At 53.0% G+C, this 16,469-nt stretch overlaps 2 protein-coding genes across 5 annotated transcripts in view; both read left to right on the forward strand.

Moving 5' to 3' along the window:
• Positions 1–4,715, forward strand: part of LOC140898051 (butyrophilin subfamily 1 member A1-like) — a 179,779-nt gene extending 175,064 nt beyond the window's left edge. Inside the window, exon 10 of the mRNA XM_073311488.1 lies at positions 2,321–4,715. Coding sequence (XP_073167589.1) covers positions 2,321–2,880 — 560 coding nt within the window. The 3' untranslated portion in view covers positions 2,881–4,715. The remainder of the gene's footprint in view (positions 1–2,320) is intronic.
• LOC140898041 (butyrophilin subfamily 1 member A1-like) overlaps positions 1–16,469 on the forward strand; it is a 317,607-nt gene that overhangs the window by 40,694 nt on the left and 260,444 nt on the right. The window lies entirely within an intron of this gene.

Below are 16,469 nucleotides of genomic sequence, written 5' to 3' on the forward strand. Positions count from 1 at the left end.
TTGGTGCAGCTTCTCCCAGATGGAGGGGGCAGTAAGTGGGGAAATGCCCCCTCCCCTCCCCACTGTCCTGGCCTCATTAGCAACAGCCTATTAGTACGCATTTGCCCCCCCCTCCCCCAGAATCCTCCACTGCATGGCCGCCCCAGTGAGCCCAACCCAGAGCACTGCCCCATGGCAGACGGGCTGGGCCAGGAAAGGGGCGGGGCTGGCTGTGGGGTTTGCCTGGCTGGAAGGTGGTGCCCATGGGGCCCGCCAGCATGGAGAGTCCCAGCTGCGCCCCCTAGGGCAGGGCTGCATCCCCAGTGTGTGTGGGGCCAACACCAACCTGCTCTTAGCGAGAAACCAACCACACATGAACCCAAAGCAAGAGAGATTCCCTGGGACCTGCCTCTCCCTCACCCCTCTGGCTCCTGCCCCTCCCTTACCCTTTTCTCACGCCTGTGCCCACCTGGACCCTGCGTCTATTCTGACCCCTCCTCCTCGCCCCTCCCCTTCTTCCCACCCACTTTCTGCTTCCCCAGGCTGCTCTGTCCCCTACTTGGCCTCCCTGGCATGTGCCCCTGCCTTCCACCCACCTCTGCCCCACCGGAAACCCCCCTTTCTTCCCCCCTGCCCTCCTGGCACCTTTCCCTCTCCCCCAAACATCCTCTACACCCTGGAGCCTACCCATCACTTCACACCCCCGCTATGTCCTGGCATCCACCTCTCCCCTTTCCCTCCTCTGCTGCCAGGTCTCCCACCCCTTCCCTCATTCACATCTGCTTCCCTGGTGCCTGCCACTGCCCTCACCCCCTCTGTCCCCTGGTGGCCGTCCCACCCCTCACCCTCTTCTGCTGTCCTGGCTTCTGCCCTTCTTACTCCCCTCAGCCCTCCTGGCACCTGCCTCTCTCCCCACCCTCTCTGACCTCTGGCACGCACCCCTTCCCTCACCCCCCTGTGCCCACCCCTCCTCTAGCCCCACTCTGACCCCCCGGCACCTGCCTCTCCCCAATGTCGTCTCCTAACACCTCCCTCTACCCACCTGCCCCTGCCTCTCTCCTCGCCCCTCTCTGCCCCCTGGTGCTTGTCCCTCCCCTCCTCTGCCCTCCCTGTGTCTGCCCTTCTGCTCAACCCCCTCAATCCCCCTGGCACCTACCCTTTCCCTTACCCCCCGCACCCTTCCCTCCTTCCCCCTGCCCCCCCAAAAACCTGACCCTCCCCTTGTCCCCTTCCTCCCTGGTGCCTACCCCCTCACCACCCTCTGCCCCACTGACCTCACTCTCCTCTCGCCCCTCTGCCACCATCATCCATGCCACCTTCTCTTTATTTCTCACTCTGCCCCTCCCCTCGCCCTCTGGCTCCATGACACCTGCACCCCTCAGCACCCCTCTAGTCCCCTGATGCCAGCTCCTCCTCTGCCCCAAGTCCCAGCTCTACCCTTGCCCCCTCTGCCCGCCTGGTGCCTGCCATTTCCTTTGCCTCCTCTGCCCGCCTGGTGCAAGTCCCTCCCCTCGCCCCCCTTTGGACCCCTGGTCTCTGCCCTTCCCCTCACCTCAGCACTGGCCCGCCCCTCCCCTCACCCTCTCCTAATCTCTGGGTCCCACCCCTCCCTTCATCCTCCCTCTGCCCCCCTGGTGCCCACATCTCCCTTCACACTCCTCTGCCCCCCTAGGTCCTGCCCTTCTCCACACCCCTCTCTCTGCCCCCCTTCTGCTCACCTGTTCCCTCACCCCCCATTCTGCCCCCCAGCACCAGTGCCTGCCCATTCGCTCCCCCCATGGTTCCACCTCCCCACTCCTCATCATCTCACCCCCTGGCAGCTCACCCTCCCCTTGACTTCCCCTGCCCCATTGGAGCTCCCCCATTCCCTCACACCCCTCTGCCCCCTGGTGCCCGCCCCTTCCCTTGCCCCCCGCAGCCCCCTGGGGTCCATCCCCTTCTTTTCCCATGGAGCCCACCCCTCCCCCCACCCTCTGCAGCACCCGGGATCCTGCCCTTCGCCCCCCCTCTGTTCTTATGGTGCCTGCCCCTTCCCTTGTCCCCACATTGCCCTTGTGCCTGCCCCACGCTCTACCCCTCCCCCCTCTGCTCCTGTCACCTGCCCCTCCCCTTTCCTCTCCTGGCATCAGCCTCTCCCCTCCCCCCTCCCCCACTGACACCTTCGCACCCCTCCCCCGCTCCTCCTGCCCCTTCCCCCCATTGTCTCCTCACAGGCAGAGGGGCCCTGACTCCCCTCAGGCAACAACCCCCCCCAGTGATTAACGGGGACGCAGGTTAATTTCCCTTCGATCCCAGTGACCAGCCCCTGCCCCCGGCCCTGACTCTGTGACTCTCTCCCCAGTGGACGTGACTCTGGATCCAGACACGGCAAATCCCTACCTCGTCCTGTCTGGGGATCGGAAACGTGTGAGCGATGGAGACAGACGCCAGGATCTGCCCGACAACCCTGAGAGATTTGATTATTGTGTCTCTGTCCTGGGCGCTGAGGGGTTCGCGGGCGGGAGGCGTTACTGGGAGGTGGGGGTGGGAGACAAGACGAGATGGATTCTGGGGGTTTGTCGGGAATCTGTGAGCAGGAAGGGGAGGGTCGCACTCTCCCCTGGGAATGGATACTGGGCCGTGTGGCAGTGGTATGGGGGATACAAGGCCCTCACCTCCCCCTCGACCCCCCTCCCCGTGAGCGTCCGGCCCAGCCGGGTGGGGATTTTCCTGGACTATGAGGCGGGCGAGGTCTCGTTTTACAATGTGACTGACGGGTCCCGTCTCTTCACGTTCACTGGCACCTTCTTCGGGACGCTCCGCCCTTATTTCTGTCCCGGTCTCAACGCTGGGGGTAGAAACGCGGCTCCCCTGATCATCTGCCCGGTCCCGGCTCCGGCCGGGGGGAATCTCGGTCCCTGACACTGACCCCGCGGCACAGACCGGCCCCCCCAGCGCTGCTGCTCCTCTGTGGGGGGGCCGGTTACTGCAGCTACTGGAGTTTTTCTGCTGACCGGACGCTGCCAGTTTCCCTTTTCCACTGGAGGGTCCAGTCGAAAACCGGACACCCGGCAACCCCCAGCCCTCACCTTGCCCCGTCCCCTGCCCCGGGGTAGCAGATGGTGGGGGATGGCGTCATTCACTCCTGCCAGAATTTTCTATCCCTGTGAACTCTCAATGTAAAATAGGAAAGAAAAAAGATTATTCTAATTTAGAAAATATTATTGTAACAAGGGGTAAATACAAGAATACTTTAATTTAAATTTCACAGTATTTCAAAAAAAGGCATCTAAACATATTTTTAGAAATGGAATTATTTACATTTTTTTTTTTATTCTTCCCTCAAATCTGTATTGAAGTTTAACTTTTCTCAATAACATCATTTGTATTTCAACTGTGGAATTTCAGAAAATCCAAAATATTTATCTTCACAAAATAAACGATTAAACTGTCAGACGGGGTTGTTCAATTACAATGTACGTGTGTCATAAACATCACAACTACACACATGTGCAGCTGCTCTCTCCCTCTCCTCCTCTCGCTCTCTCTCCCTCCAACCCCCCCTTTATTGTCTTGACTGGTTCTCTCTGGGAGGCAGGGCACATACACCCACCTCCTGCACTGCACCTTTGAAAATTAATAGCTTAAAAATGATAGAATTAATGAAGCAATATATTTAAATTCACTCATACAAGATTATATAATATTCTTTGGAGTTCTGTCAGCATTAATTCACTTTCTAGCTGAATATAATCGGTAATCAAGATATGACCCTTCCTTGCTTTTTCTCACAAAACATGGTCCCCAACCTCAAGTGCTGTATTCTTAGATACCAGGGGTCGGCAACCGTTCAGAAGTGGAGTGCCGAGTCTTCATTTAGTCACTCTAATGTAAGGTTTTGTGTGCCAGTCATACATTTTAACGTTTTTAGGAGGTCTCTTTCTATAAGTCAATAATATATAACTAAACTATTGTTGTATGTAAAGTAAATAAGGTTTTTAAAATGTTTAAGAAGCTTCATTTAAAATTAAATTAAAATACAGAGCCTCCCCCGGCCCTTGGCCAGGACCCGGGAAGTGTCAGTGCCACTGAAAATCAGCTTGCATGCCGCCTTTGGCACACGTGCCATAGGTTGCCTACCCCTGCGAAATACAAAAATGTCTTCTACAATCTCATTTTTGTGGTTTATTTTTCTTTAGAAATATTATTTGCAGGGAATGTCCTGTCAGTGTCCACTGTTGATTTCAGAGTACTGCCAGGCTTTCCATGTTCTTGGTTCTAAGGACACAACAAATACAGTTTGATAAAGAAATAGAGAAGGGGTTGTATTCCTTTACTCAATCATCACAAATTAACTTAATTGTAGTAAAGATGCTGGCACTTAATGACACACAACATGAAATTTGGTGACGTTTTATTGGGAGACCTTTCTTCTCGGCCATAAATCAGTCAAAAGGGTGCTATTTTTGTTGTCATGTGAGGTTTAGAGTACAAAGAAAAGAAAGTTGCTCCAGGAAATTCATCACAATTCCAATGGGTTCTGTCCACCACCTTCTGGAATGCTCTGTACAAATAGTGACCGATTGGTCCAATTCCTTGATGTTAGCGATTGAACCTAATTTCTTGAAGAGCTGGCTGAGCAGAGTGTGAGGGGAGGCACATCACATGGCATTGCTAGGACTACTTTTTGTTTTAAACGTGACGTGTTATGAACATTTTCAGTGTCATCATTCAGTTTTGAAGACTTATTCACAATACGCCATCCATGGCAGAGTGCCCGAAACTTACCTTGATTATTTGAAAATAAATACCCTAACGTTATCTTGTGATGGATTCATTTGTGTTTTTATCCAGTCTGCTGCTTTTTAGGTGGCATGGTCTGCTGAAGCTCTGTGTCACACGGCCGTGATTGTGCAATTGACCATATAGTGAAAATAACATCAAATGTAAACTGTTACCTCGTTATTCAGTTCAGAACCTAGATCTGCCAGTATCTGCTCTGGACAGCCATGTTAATATATAATTTCACATGTCTTCTTCTCCACATCATGTGCGGTCATAGTTCTAAGTGTAAAATTCTTCTACCTATTTTGAAAAATCATCTGTAGCTGTCAGTACATACTGGTATAGCTTCTGGGACACTGGATAGAGCCCGATTAAATCTGCTCTCAGCAATTCCCAGGTTTTAACAACCTATGTGCAAGAACACAGGCTAGAGTTCTCATTTGGATCTTTCCTATGACATTTTTATTATAATCCCAACTATAGTAAGCAAAGTAAACATTATAATGTGGTTTCTGTAACAGTTAATGTCTCCACACAGTCAGAATCTAACTTTTGGTGTTTTTCAGAAGTAAATAAATACAGGACAAATTTCTGCAACTGAGAACTTGCATAAATACACCTTGCAGGGTCGGCGAGTTACATGGGCCCTTGGTGCTCGTGCTCCAGCAATATTCAGGGCCTGGGAGCCTGGGTCCACCAATGTTTGGGGCCAGGTCTCTGCCCCAGCCCCACCTGCTGCCCCCATGGGCCTCCCCTGGAGCGCCCCCGGCCCCGCCAGCTGCTCCGCGCAGTGCTCCCTCACCGGCCGCTGCTGGCTACAACACAGGGACCGGCGCGGGCGGCAAGCTGAGGTGGCTGCTGCACCTGCGGAGGGGGGAGAGGAGGAGGTGCACATGTGATGGCAGCCCCCCTGGCACCTACTGGGAGACGACTCCAACTCCGAGGAGGCTTCCTGGAGTCTGGACCTGAGCAGCTGGGGCATGGGTCTGTGTTGGACTCGTGCCCCCGCCCGCAGTCACCTCTCCTGCCCAACGCTTGGCAAGGAGATGCCCCATCCCCCACCCCCAGTGATGCTATGGTGAGGGGCAGCAGCGGGGAAGAGGTGCACACGTGGCCGCAGCCCCCCACCACCTTCTGTCACCCACCAAAAGGGAGGCGAGGGGGCTTCCTGGACCTGAGCACCTGGGGCTTGGGTGAGTGTCGTGACACCCTGCCCTCCCCCCTCGCCTCCGCAGTTACCACTCCTGCCCCAGGCTGGGCAAGGGGCAGCCCCATTCCCCACTGGACAACGACGAAAAGTGTTTGCTGCCTCCTGAAGAACATCGCAAAAGAAGGGGCGACATTTTGTTTTAATTTTAGAAAGTATTTGCTTTTGAGGGCTATTGATCCAAGAGTGCTGGGTTGTTTCTGTATTCAAAAGCGTATTAATAAAGTTGATATTCTTAGTTAAATACATTTTTTTTATGATGGTGATATTGTGGAACAGAGGGAAACTGTTAAACGCTTCCTGTTTCCAGTCCACTTTTACATTATTTTAAAAAATATAAATCGGCTTACAAGGCAGGTGTGAATGTCCCACAAGGCTCCTGTCTGCATCTTTAGGAGCCTAAATAACTTTCCAAATCTGGCACAGAGACTAAGGGGCAGATTTTAGAAGGTCTGTAGTCACCTAAAGATGTAGTTAGGCATCTAGTGGGATTTTCAAAAGCACCTAGGTGCCTAACTCCCATTGGAAGCTAAGTGCCCAGGCATCTTTGAAAATTCCACTAGGCGCCTATCTGCATCTTGAGACACTAAAACACCTTGGAAACTCTGGGCCTAGGTGACTTGCCTAAGGCCACACAGGGAGTCTGTAGCGGAGCAGGGAATTATGCACCTTACCCTGGAACTCCCTTCAGAGCCGCACCTGAAGCGTCTCAGATCCCCTGAGCTCGGTCAGCACAGGCAGCGGGGTGTTTAATGACTATTCCCAGTCAGTGTGTTCTGGGGCACACAGGCTCCGCGTCGCTGGTGCCCTGACTCAGGGCCCGTCTGTCAGATAATAGTTCAATGATGTGCAATAAAAAAGGAGACTCTCACCTCAGAGGCTCCCCTCTGCAGCTCAATAAACTGTTACCCTTTGTACCCCCTGCTCGCCACCTGCACCTTTCTGCTGCTGTTACCAAAGGTCGTCATCTCAGCAGGATCATGAACGATGAGGGAGGGGAGGTTTCAGAGTGGTAGCCGTGTTAGTCTGTATCAGCAAAAACAATGAGGAGTCCTTGTGGCACCTTAGAGACTAACACATTTATTTGAGCATAAGCTTTCGTGGGCTAGAACCCACTTCATCAGATGCACGGAGTGGAAAATACAGGAGCAGGTATAAATACATGAAAAGATGGGACTTGCCTGCCAAGTGTGAGGTCAGTCTAATGAGACAATTCAACTAACAGTAGGATACAAAGGGAGGAAAAATAACTTTTGTAGTGTTAATGAGAGTGGCCTATTTCAAACAGTTAACAAGAAAGTGTGAGTAACAGTAGGGGGAAATTAGGATGGGGGAAATTAGGTTTAGGTTTTTTAATGACTTAACCAGCCCTAATTCAGTCTTTATTCAGGCCTAATGTGATGGTGTCCAGTTTGCAAATTAATTCCAGTTCTGCAGTTTCACGTTGGAGTCTGTTTTGGAAGTTTTTTTGTTGACGAATTGCCACTTTTAGGTCTGTTATTGAGTGACCAGGGAGATTGAAGTATTCTCCTACTGGTTTTTGAATGTTATAATTCCGGATGTCAGATTTGTGTCCATTTATTCTTTTGCATAGAGACTGTCCAGTTTGGCCAATGTACATGGCCGAGGGGCATTGCTGGCACATGATGGCATAGATCACATTGGTAGATGTGCAGGTGAATGAGCCTGTCAGGGTTCCTTCCCCACTCTGAACTCTCAGGTACAGATGTGGGAACCCGCGTGAAAGACCCCCTAAGCTTATTCTTACCAGCTTAGGTTAAAAACTTCCCCAAGGTACAAACTTTGCCTTGTCCTTGAACAGTATACTGCCACCACCGAGCGTTTTAAACAAAGAACAGGGAAAGAGACCACTTGGAGACGTCTTCCCCCAAAATATCCTCCCAAGCCCTACACACCCCTTTCCTGGGGAGGCTTGAGAATAATATCCTAACCAATTGGTTACAAAATCATCAAAGACCCGAACCCCTGGATCTTGGAACAATGAAAAAAATCAGTCAGGTTCTTAAAAGAAGGATTTTATTAAAAAAAAAGAAAGGTAAAAATCATCTCTATAAAATCAGGATGGAAAATACTTTACAGGGCATTCAAATTCAAAACACAGAGGATCCCCCTCTGGGCAAAACCTTAAAGTTACAGAAAACGAATAAACCTCCCTCTTAACACAGGGAAAATTCACATAAAACAAAAGATAAATGAATCCGCCTCGCCTGGCTTACCTATACTGGTTGCAATATTGGAGACTTGGATTAGGATGGGTTGGAGAAGATGGATTTCTGTCTGGCCTCTCTCAGTCCCAAAAGAGAACAAACATGTAAACAAAGAGCACAAAACAAAAGCCTTCCCCTGCCCCCCCTGCCCCCCAAGATTTGAAAGTATATTGTCCCCTTATTGGTCCTTTGGGTCAGGTGCCAGCCAGGTTAGCCGAGCTTCTTAACCCTTTACAGGTAACAGGATGTTGCCTCAAGCCAGGAGGGATTTTATAGCACTTTATACAGAAAGGTGGTTACCCTTCCCTTTATATTTATGACAGAGCCCTTGATGGTGTGGCTGCTGTGGTTAGGTCCTATAGTGGTGTCCCTTGAATATGTATGTGGACAGAATTGGCACCGGGGTTTGTTGCAGGGTTTGGTTGCTGGGTTAGTGTTTTTGTTGTGCGGTGTGTAGCTGCTGGTGAGTATTTGCTTTAGGCTGGGGGGGCTGTCTGTAAGTGAGGACTGGCCTGTCTCCCAAAGTCTGTGAGAGTGAGGGATTGTCCTTCAGGATAGGTTGCAGATCATTGATGATGTCCTGGAGAGCTTTTAGTTGGGGGCTGTAGGTGACGGCTAGTGGCATTCTGTTCCTTTCTTTGTTGGGCCTGTCTTGTAGTAGGTGACTTCTGGGTACCCTTCTGGCTCTGTCAATCTGTTTCTTCATTTCAAAAGGCGAGTATTGTAGTTTTAAGAATGCTGGATAGAGATCCTGCAGACGTTTGTCTCTGTCTGAGGGATTGGAGAAAATGCAGTTGTATCTTAGAACTTGGCTGTAGAAAATGGATCGTGTGATTTGGTCTGGATGAAAGCTGGAGGCATGTAGGTAAGTATAGTAGTCAGTAGGGTGGTGTTTATGTGACCATCACTTATTAGCACTGTAGTGTCCAGGAAGTGGACCTCTTGTGTGGACTGGTCCAGGCTGAGGTTGATGGTGGGGTGGAAATTGTTGAAATCCTGTTCGAATTCCTCAAGGGCCTCCTTCCTATGGGTCCAGATGATGAAGGTGTCATCAATGTAGCACAAGTGGAGTAGGGGCGTTAGGGGACGAAAGCTGAGGAAGCGTTGTTCTAAGTCAGCCATAAAAATGTGGGCATATTGTGGGGCCATGCGGGTACCCATAGCAATCCTGCTGACTTGAAGGTATAAATTATCCCCAAATCTGAAATAGTTGTGGGTGAGGACAAAGTCATGAAGTTCAGCCACCAGGTTTGCCGTGATAGTATCAGGGATGCTATTCCTGACGGCTTATAGTCCATCTATGTGTGGAATGTTGGTGTAGAGGGCTTCTACATCCATCGTGGCCAGGATGGTGTTATCAGGAAGATCACCAAAGGATTGTAGTTTCCTCAGGAAGTCAGTGATGTCTCGAAGATAGCTGGGAGTGTTGGTAGCGTAGGGCCTGAGGAGGGAGTCTACATAGCCAGAGAAATCCTGCGGTCAGGGTGCCGGTGCCTGAGATGATGGGGCGTCCAGGATTCCCAGGATTATGGATTTTGGGTAGCAGATAGAATACCCCTGGTCAGGGCTCTAGGGGTGTGTCACATCGGCAGAAGCACACTATGTAGAAGTCCAGTCTGCTGTTTCGACCTTCAGGAGGAGTCCACTCAGAATCCTTCTTTTTGTAGTGTTGGTAGGAAGCTTTCTGTGGGTTAGTGTGTGGTTAGAATACTCTGGGAATGGTGGGTAGAGCTAGACATTAACTAGGGTGTCTTGATAACTTTTCCCCCTAATTTGGACATGCAATTTTTCTCCCTTGTTCTCACTGGACTGAGCCTATTTTCTTGGAAAAAAAATAATGTGGCCAGATGAAAGAATAGCCGATAAAATCACATTGTTAGTTTCCCTCTGCTCCTTCCTCTTCAGTTACCTGGGGTGTGCCACGTTCACCTGAAAGCTGCAGCCTGAGGCTTATCTGGCACCTGGCTTGGGCTGGGGTTTGCACTTCAGCCTCGGGAGCAGGAGAACTCGCAGGGCCTCTGCAGAGTCACTCGGAGCAGCCCCAGGGCTGTTGTTACTTTCTGACATTTTCATTTTCAGGGCAGGATGGCGGAAGCCCGGAGGAGATTTAACAGCCAAGACAGAACTCTGTGAGCTCAGCTCAGTGTCTCCCTGTAACAATAACCCAGGGGGTCGCTAGGCCCCTAACAACGCACAGTGCACTCAGGGCCGGTGCAACCCTTAGGCGAACTAGGCGATCGCCCAGGGCGCCAAGATTTGGGGGTACCAAAAAGCGGTGCCCCCCCCCAATTTTTTTTTACATTTTAACTTGTCTTCTCTCCAAGGAGCGGGGGTGCTGCCTGGCCGCTGTGCAGCGCACGGAGCCGGGGGATGGACCGGCGGGGAGGGGCGGGGCGGGTCCAGCTTTCACTGCGGCGGGCGGGGCAGCACCGCGGGCAGTAGCAGATTTACCATGGCGCCAGCTAATGCGCCAGGCCCACACTCCGAAGGAGCCCCGGTGGCCGCTCTTCTCCGTGCCCCGCTCTCCCCTGCTGGGGCAGAAGCTTGGTGCTGCAGCTCCCGGGGCTCTGTCCTACTTCAACAGGGCAGGCTGTGCCGGCCGCCAAGCTCCCCCGTCCTCCGCCTCTTCCCCAGCATGCTGGGTTCCCGCCTCCCCCCTCACTCCCTCTCCCTCCCTGCCACCCATCAGCTGTTGCCTGCGAGAGGGAGAGGGAGGAAGCGGAGAAGAGGCAGGAGCGGGGCCTTGGGGAAAGGGGTGGAATTAGGACATATCCCCTCCAGGCCCCTGCCATGAGCCTCTCAGGGCAGGGGGCTGGGAGCATCCCCAAGACCCAAGCCCACACCCCCAGCCCTCTGCCCTGACTCCTCTACCCCCGAGTCCTCTGTCCTGACTCCTGCACCCCCCACACCTCCCATCCCTGACCCCTGCACCCCCCACACCTCCGAGCCCCAACCCCTGCACCCCCCACACACCCCCATGACCCCATCCCTGACTCATGCACCTCCTCACACACCCCCAGCCCTCTGCCCTGACTCCTGCACCCCCCACCCCCCATGCCCTGACTCCTGAACCCCCCTCACACACACACAGCCCCCAGTCCTGACTCCTGCACCCCCACATATACCCAGCCCCCCCACCTCATGCCCTGACTCCTGCACATCCCCGCCACCACCCTGAGCACCAAATGGGAGCTCCTGAACCCGGCCCCCCACATACCCACCTGCACCCCTGACACCGAACGGGAGCTGCCCCAGGTAAGCACTCCACACCCCAACCTCCAGCCCCAGCCCTGAGCCCCCTCCCTCATACTAGCTGCTGGCCAGACCCTGAACCCCAACCCCCAGCCTGCTCCTGCACCCTAACTCCCTCCCAGACCCTGCACCCCCACCGTCAGCTCGGTGCAGAGAGAGATGAAGAGAATGGGCTAGAACCAGGGAGAAGGTAGGTACCAGCTCTATGTGGGCAGGGGTGAGGGAGGGATCCTGTTTACCCCCCCCCCCCAGCCCTGCTGCACTTGCAGTTTACTCCCAGCCCCTCCCTTGCTCCAAGGACCAACCCTAGTTCCCACCCCGCTGTGCTTTTGCCTCCGGCCCCTGCCTTGCTCCAGTCAGCAGGGACTAATTCTCCCACCATGACCCACTGTGCTCATCTTGCCCCTGGCCCCTGCCTCGCTCCAGCTGGGGACCAATCCTTCCCCCCCACCATGCCCAGCTGTCAGGGTGGATAAAAATCAATGACTTTAAGAAAAAAATAAAAAAATTAGATTTTAATTTAACTTGGATTTTTGAGGGAAAAAACGATCTAAAGATAGTTTTAATTAAGATACATTATATCATGGAATAGGGATAATAAATTCTAATTCTATAGTATGAGACAATATATAATTGTAATCTTTAAGAAAAGTTCTGTAAATAAGTTCTAATAGTTCATGGATTAGGGACCCAATCTTATGGGGTTCCAGGGGCTTCTGTATAGATTATTGAAGTTAATTTTTCTATCTACCCAATGGGACTCAGTGCTCAGTCTGCAAGACACCATCAGATATGCTTAGTTTTGCAGTTCTCAAACTGTGGATTTGTGTCTCCAGAGGTAACATGCTTGTTAACAGCAAAAATGTTTTTAAATAAATAAATAATGTATAGCGGTGAGAAATAACAGACCTCAACTCTATTGTCCCTCTGCAAATTTGTGTACACAGGGTCAACCCTTTACCTCTCTTTAAAAGCGAAAAGTTTCAAAAAGTTCAATGAACAGAAGATTGTTGAGGGCAGAATAGATCTGGAAAAGGAGAAGAAGTCTGGAGGTAAATGTGAGAAGTGATGGACATATGCTTTTTTATTAAAATATTATGTTTGCTGTTGAAGAAAAAAATACTTAACGTTGTTGTTTTAGTTAAATAAAACAATTTAAATGTCTGTCTGGTAGTGTTCTCCTCTTAATACAGCCTGGCAAGAAAATCCTCCAAATATTCATGATTAACCTCTTGAATTGGAGATAGTTCACCGTCCAATGACTTCATAAATACCTGCTTCAATTATCTTTGACAGATGAAATAACCAAACAATCATTCATTTTCTGATATAGCTGTAAAACTCATCTGAAAAGTTTTCAAAATAAATCACAGTTTACAAATGTACAGTGCGTGCCTTCTAAAAATGAAACCTACATCTGTCTCTGAGTTGTGAAGAATATGTATTAAGGTTATAACAACCAACAAGAATGCACTTTTATGTAGAAACCCATGATTAAATCAAGTCTTCCTAACTTGTGATTTAAGTCATGATTTAAATCAAATCTACCCTGCCCGCTGTGCTCTTGCCCCTCGCCTCTACATTCCCCAGGGAGGCCCACAAATATGTTTGGCATCGGGCCCACAAAAAGTTAATCTGGCCCTGGGGGGAGCCAGGCCAGCCCCCTCTGGAGCAGGGAGCACGGGGCCCGGCCTGCTCTGGGGCAGAGCACAGCCCCCACAGGCCCATGAGGTGGGACAGGTTCATCCCCCTAAGGTGGGACTGTTCATGGAGCAGGGCCGTGGCAAGACCAGATGGGAGCTGAAGGCAGGCGCTAGGGGGATGGAGCGGGATTCCTTGCCCAAAGCCTGAGGGTGCCTGGGTACCTGCTGCTGCCTCCCCGTGTGCCCCCGCAGTCTTCCCACTGGTGCCCCAGCTCCCCATAGCGAGCAGCCTCGGAGACCCCTGCCTGCCCCCCTTATTCTACATTTGGCCCAAGACTTTTTTAAATTTCTTGGAGCAGTTTACCCGTCTCAGGATTTCTATGGGAAGTGCTCACCTGGAGCCACAGCTGGTCAATGCAGAGACAAGCGGGCATCATGAGGCATTATAGTTACCAAACATGGAAACCTCCCGCTCTGGGTACCCAGAATGCATGTGTGTGTGTGTGACGTCGTTTTCCTCATTGCGCGTGGCCGTCACCCGTTCTGACAGGCTGGTTATCGTGCTACGTTGACTCGTTTTCGGAGGTTGTCGACTGAGGCTCACGATGTCTGTGGAGATGTTTCAGATCTCAGACTCTGGCAAGTGCTGCTGCATCACTTCGCGAATACGTTGTGTCCATTGTGTGGGTATGTTGAGTGTTTGAGTGTGTATGTTTACGTGCCGATATGCGTGTGTTGTTGACATTTGTCATATTGATATTGTCCTTGCCACTTTGTACCGCAGTGAAGCAGTACGCGGGGAGGGGAAAGGAGGGGGAAGGGGGGGCACAAGGAGGAAGTTTCGCCTAGGGCGCAAAATATCCTTGCACCGGCCCTGAGTGCAATACACAGGTGATGGGATGTGCGCGAGGGCCAGATCCAACGGCCAGTGGGAATCTGACCATTGACTGCAAGGGGCACCGGATCAGGCTCCAAGGCCCGGAGAGTCTCAGACAGGCCAGAGCTCACGGATAGAAATGTGGGGCTGGAAGGGCTCCGGAGAAATCACCACATCCAGCCCCATGCGCTGAGGCAGGGCTCAGTAAACCGGACTGCTAGGGCTTCACCCTGGTCTGTGGGGGGTGTGGGGGGAGAGGGGGGTTAAGCATCCTCAGACCATGCTTCATCCAGACCTTATTTTGTGGGTTTTTACAGCTCTGAACTTCACAGACTGACTCTTTAGCTCCAGCTGTAGAGACTTGTGCTAAGCGCTGTAGGTCCCCACTTCAATCCCCAGTGAGTGTTGGGGTGGGTTAGACAGTTCCTGCCTGTGGGGCAGGGGATATGCGCTCCCTTCCAGCCTTCCAGCAATACACATCAGATTAGTTCATATTCTTCCCCCTCTCTCCATTGCCCCCTGTTCTCCCATCCCTTCTCCTCACCTCCATCCATTCCTTCTCTCCTGCCCTCTCCCTGTCTTTCCCCCTCTTTTACTCTCCTTCAGTTTCACTTTCCTGTTTTCTCCCCCTCCTGGCTCCTCCTTTTTCTTCTTCTCCTTCTGTGGCTGGGACTAGCAGATACTTGCAGGCGGCCCCTCCCAGTGTCAGCCCAAGCCCACACTGTGTAGAGCCACGGGCAGAGAGAACAGATACTCACCCAGCTGCCATGGCCGCTGCAGCTACAGCAGGGGAAATACAAGATGAAGCTATTTGCTCCGTCTGCCTGGGGTATCTGACAGAGCTGGTGACTACAGTGTGTGGGCACAACTTCTGCAGAGCCTGCCTCACCCAGTACAGTGAGGAGAAGGGAACGGAGGGGAAGGTTTCCGTATTTGGTAACTATAATGCCTCATGGTGCCCTGACCTGTCCCCAGTGCAGAGCCCAGTTCTAGAAAAGGGAGTTCCAAATCAACACACAGTTGAAACAACATCATACAAAAATCAAACAACTGGGGTTAAAATCATCGGACGCATTCAATGAGCTGTAGCTCACAAAAGCTTATGCTCAAATAAATTTATTAGTCTCTAAGGTGCCACAAGTCCTCCTTTTCTTTTTGCGAATACAGACTAACACGGCTGCTACTCTGAAACCTGCTCTCTGAGTGAGACTTACTCACAAGAGTGTGACCCTGTCACAACATCTGAGCATGAGCTGCCCCCATCCAAACCCCTCCCCACAACCCCAGCGCCGCGACCGGGGGCAAAGACAGAAACCTGACAGTGAGGAAGGACAGAGAAGAAGCTAAGGCCGAGGAGAGGGGGAGTGGGAAGGTTCAGTGAGCTCGGTCTGTGATTGCTGAACTGGCCCTTTCATCCTACCCCCGCCCTCCTCTCTTCCCACCCCCCACCCCCAGCAGGGGGCAGTCGAAGGGGCCAAGCTGGGTGTGTCTGTCCCGGCCGATGGAGGCTGCGCAGTGGGTGCCGGCTGCAGGGCCAGGATCTCAGGGCTCCGGGGAGCAGGAACCCCAGGCTGTGGAGGAAGCAGCTTCCTCTCTGTGGCTGGCTGGAGCCAGCACATCCCTGCTCCCCTCCCCCCTCGCTGCCCCCAGCCCAGCCCAGTCTGGGCCCACCGGACCCTGAACACGGCTGGGCTCTGGGCCATTCCACAGCCCTGGCCCCTGAGCCTGTCGGGATCCTGAGCCAGTCACCTCCGTGCCTCCTTCTAGGGGATCAGCAGCCCCTGGGGAGCCTCCTGTTACCCCCCGGAAACCCCGTCCTGGGCAGGGCCCCAGGCCCTGAGTCACTCGCTGGCTGCTCCCAGCTGGCCAGGCCCAGGGTCTCCAGCAGGGCCCTTGGTGCCGGCCCCGTGCTGGCTGCCAGAGCTCCCAGCCCCTGGCCCAGCCCGGCCTGTTGTCCCAGCACCGACCCCTCCCCTGCGGGTGGGGGGGGACCCTGTTGCTCTCAATGGCTGAGCCCCCCCCCCCACGCCGCAGCCTCTGGTGCTGCGCTCGCAGGCTCAGCCCGTGCCAGGGTCAATGCGGCGCTGCTGGGGCTGCTCCTCCCCCGGCCCCTGGGTTCTCTGGGTCTGGGGCAACTCTTTCCTGCCACCCCCCCCAGCAGCCCCGGCCGGTCAGTGCCACTCGACTGCCCGCACTCTGACCCCAGGGACCTGGGTCTGGCAGCTCGGGGGAGTCGCTGGGTGAATGTGTGGGGCAGAGTAACCAGGGCTCCCTGCGCCCCAGGGTCCCCGTGTGCAATGGGGAAGGCCCCGCGCTGTCATGCAGCCCTTCGGGGCTGGGCAGTGAGTGTTTTCATTCGTATAGTGCTCACGAGTGAGCCAGGCACTGCAGAGACAGAACACGGGGCTGCCAGGCCCACAGGGCTCCTGGTCTGAGTGGAGACAAGGCCCAGCAAGGGCAGCAGCAAACATTGGGGGTGGGGACACGGGGGTCCCATTGTGGGGCCAGCCACTCCCTGA

Source organism: Lepidochelys kempii, chromosome 14 (genome assembly GCF_965140265.1).
Source record: "Lepidochelys kempii isolate rLepKem1 chromosome 14, rLepKem1.hap2, whole genome shotgun sequence".
NCBI classification, from domain to species: Eukaryota; Metazoa; Chordata; order Testudines; family Cheloniidae; genus Lepidochelys; species Lepidochelys kempii.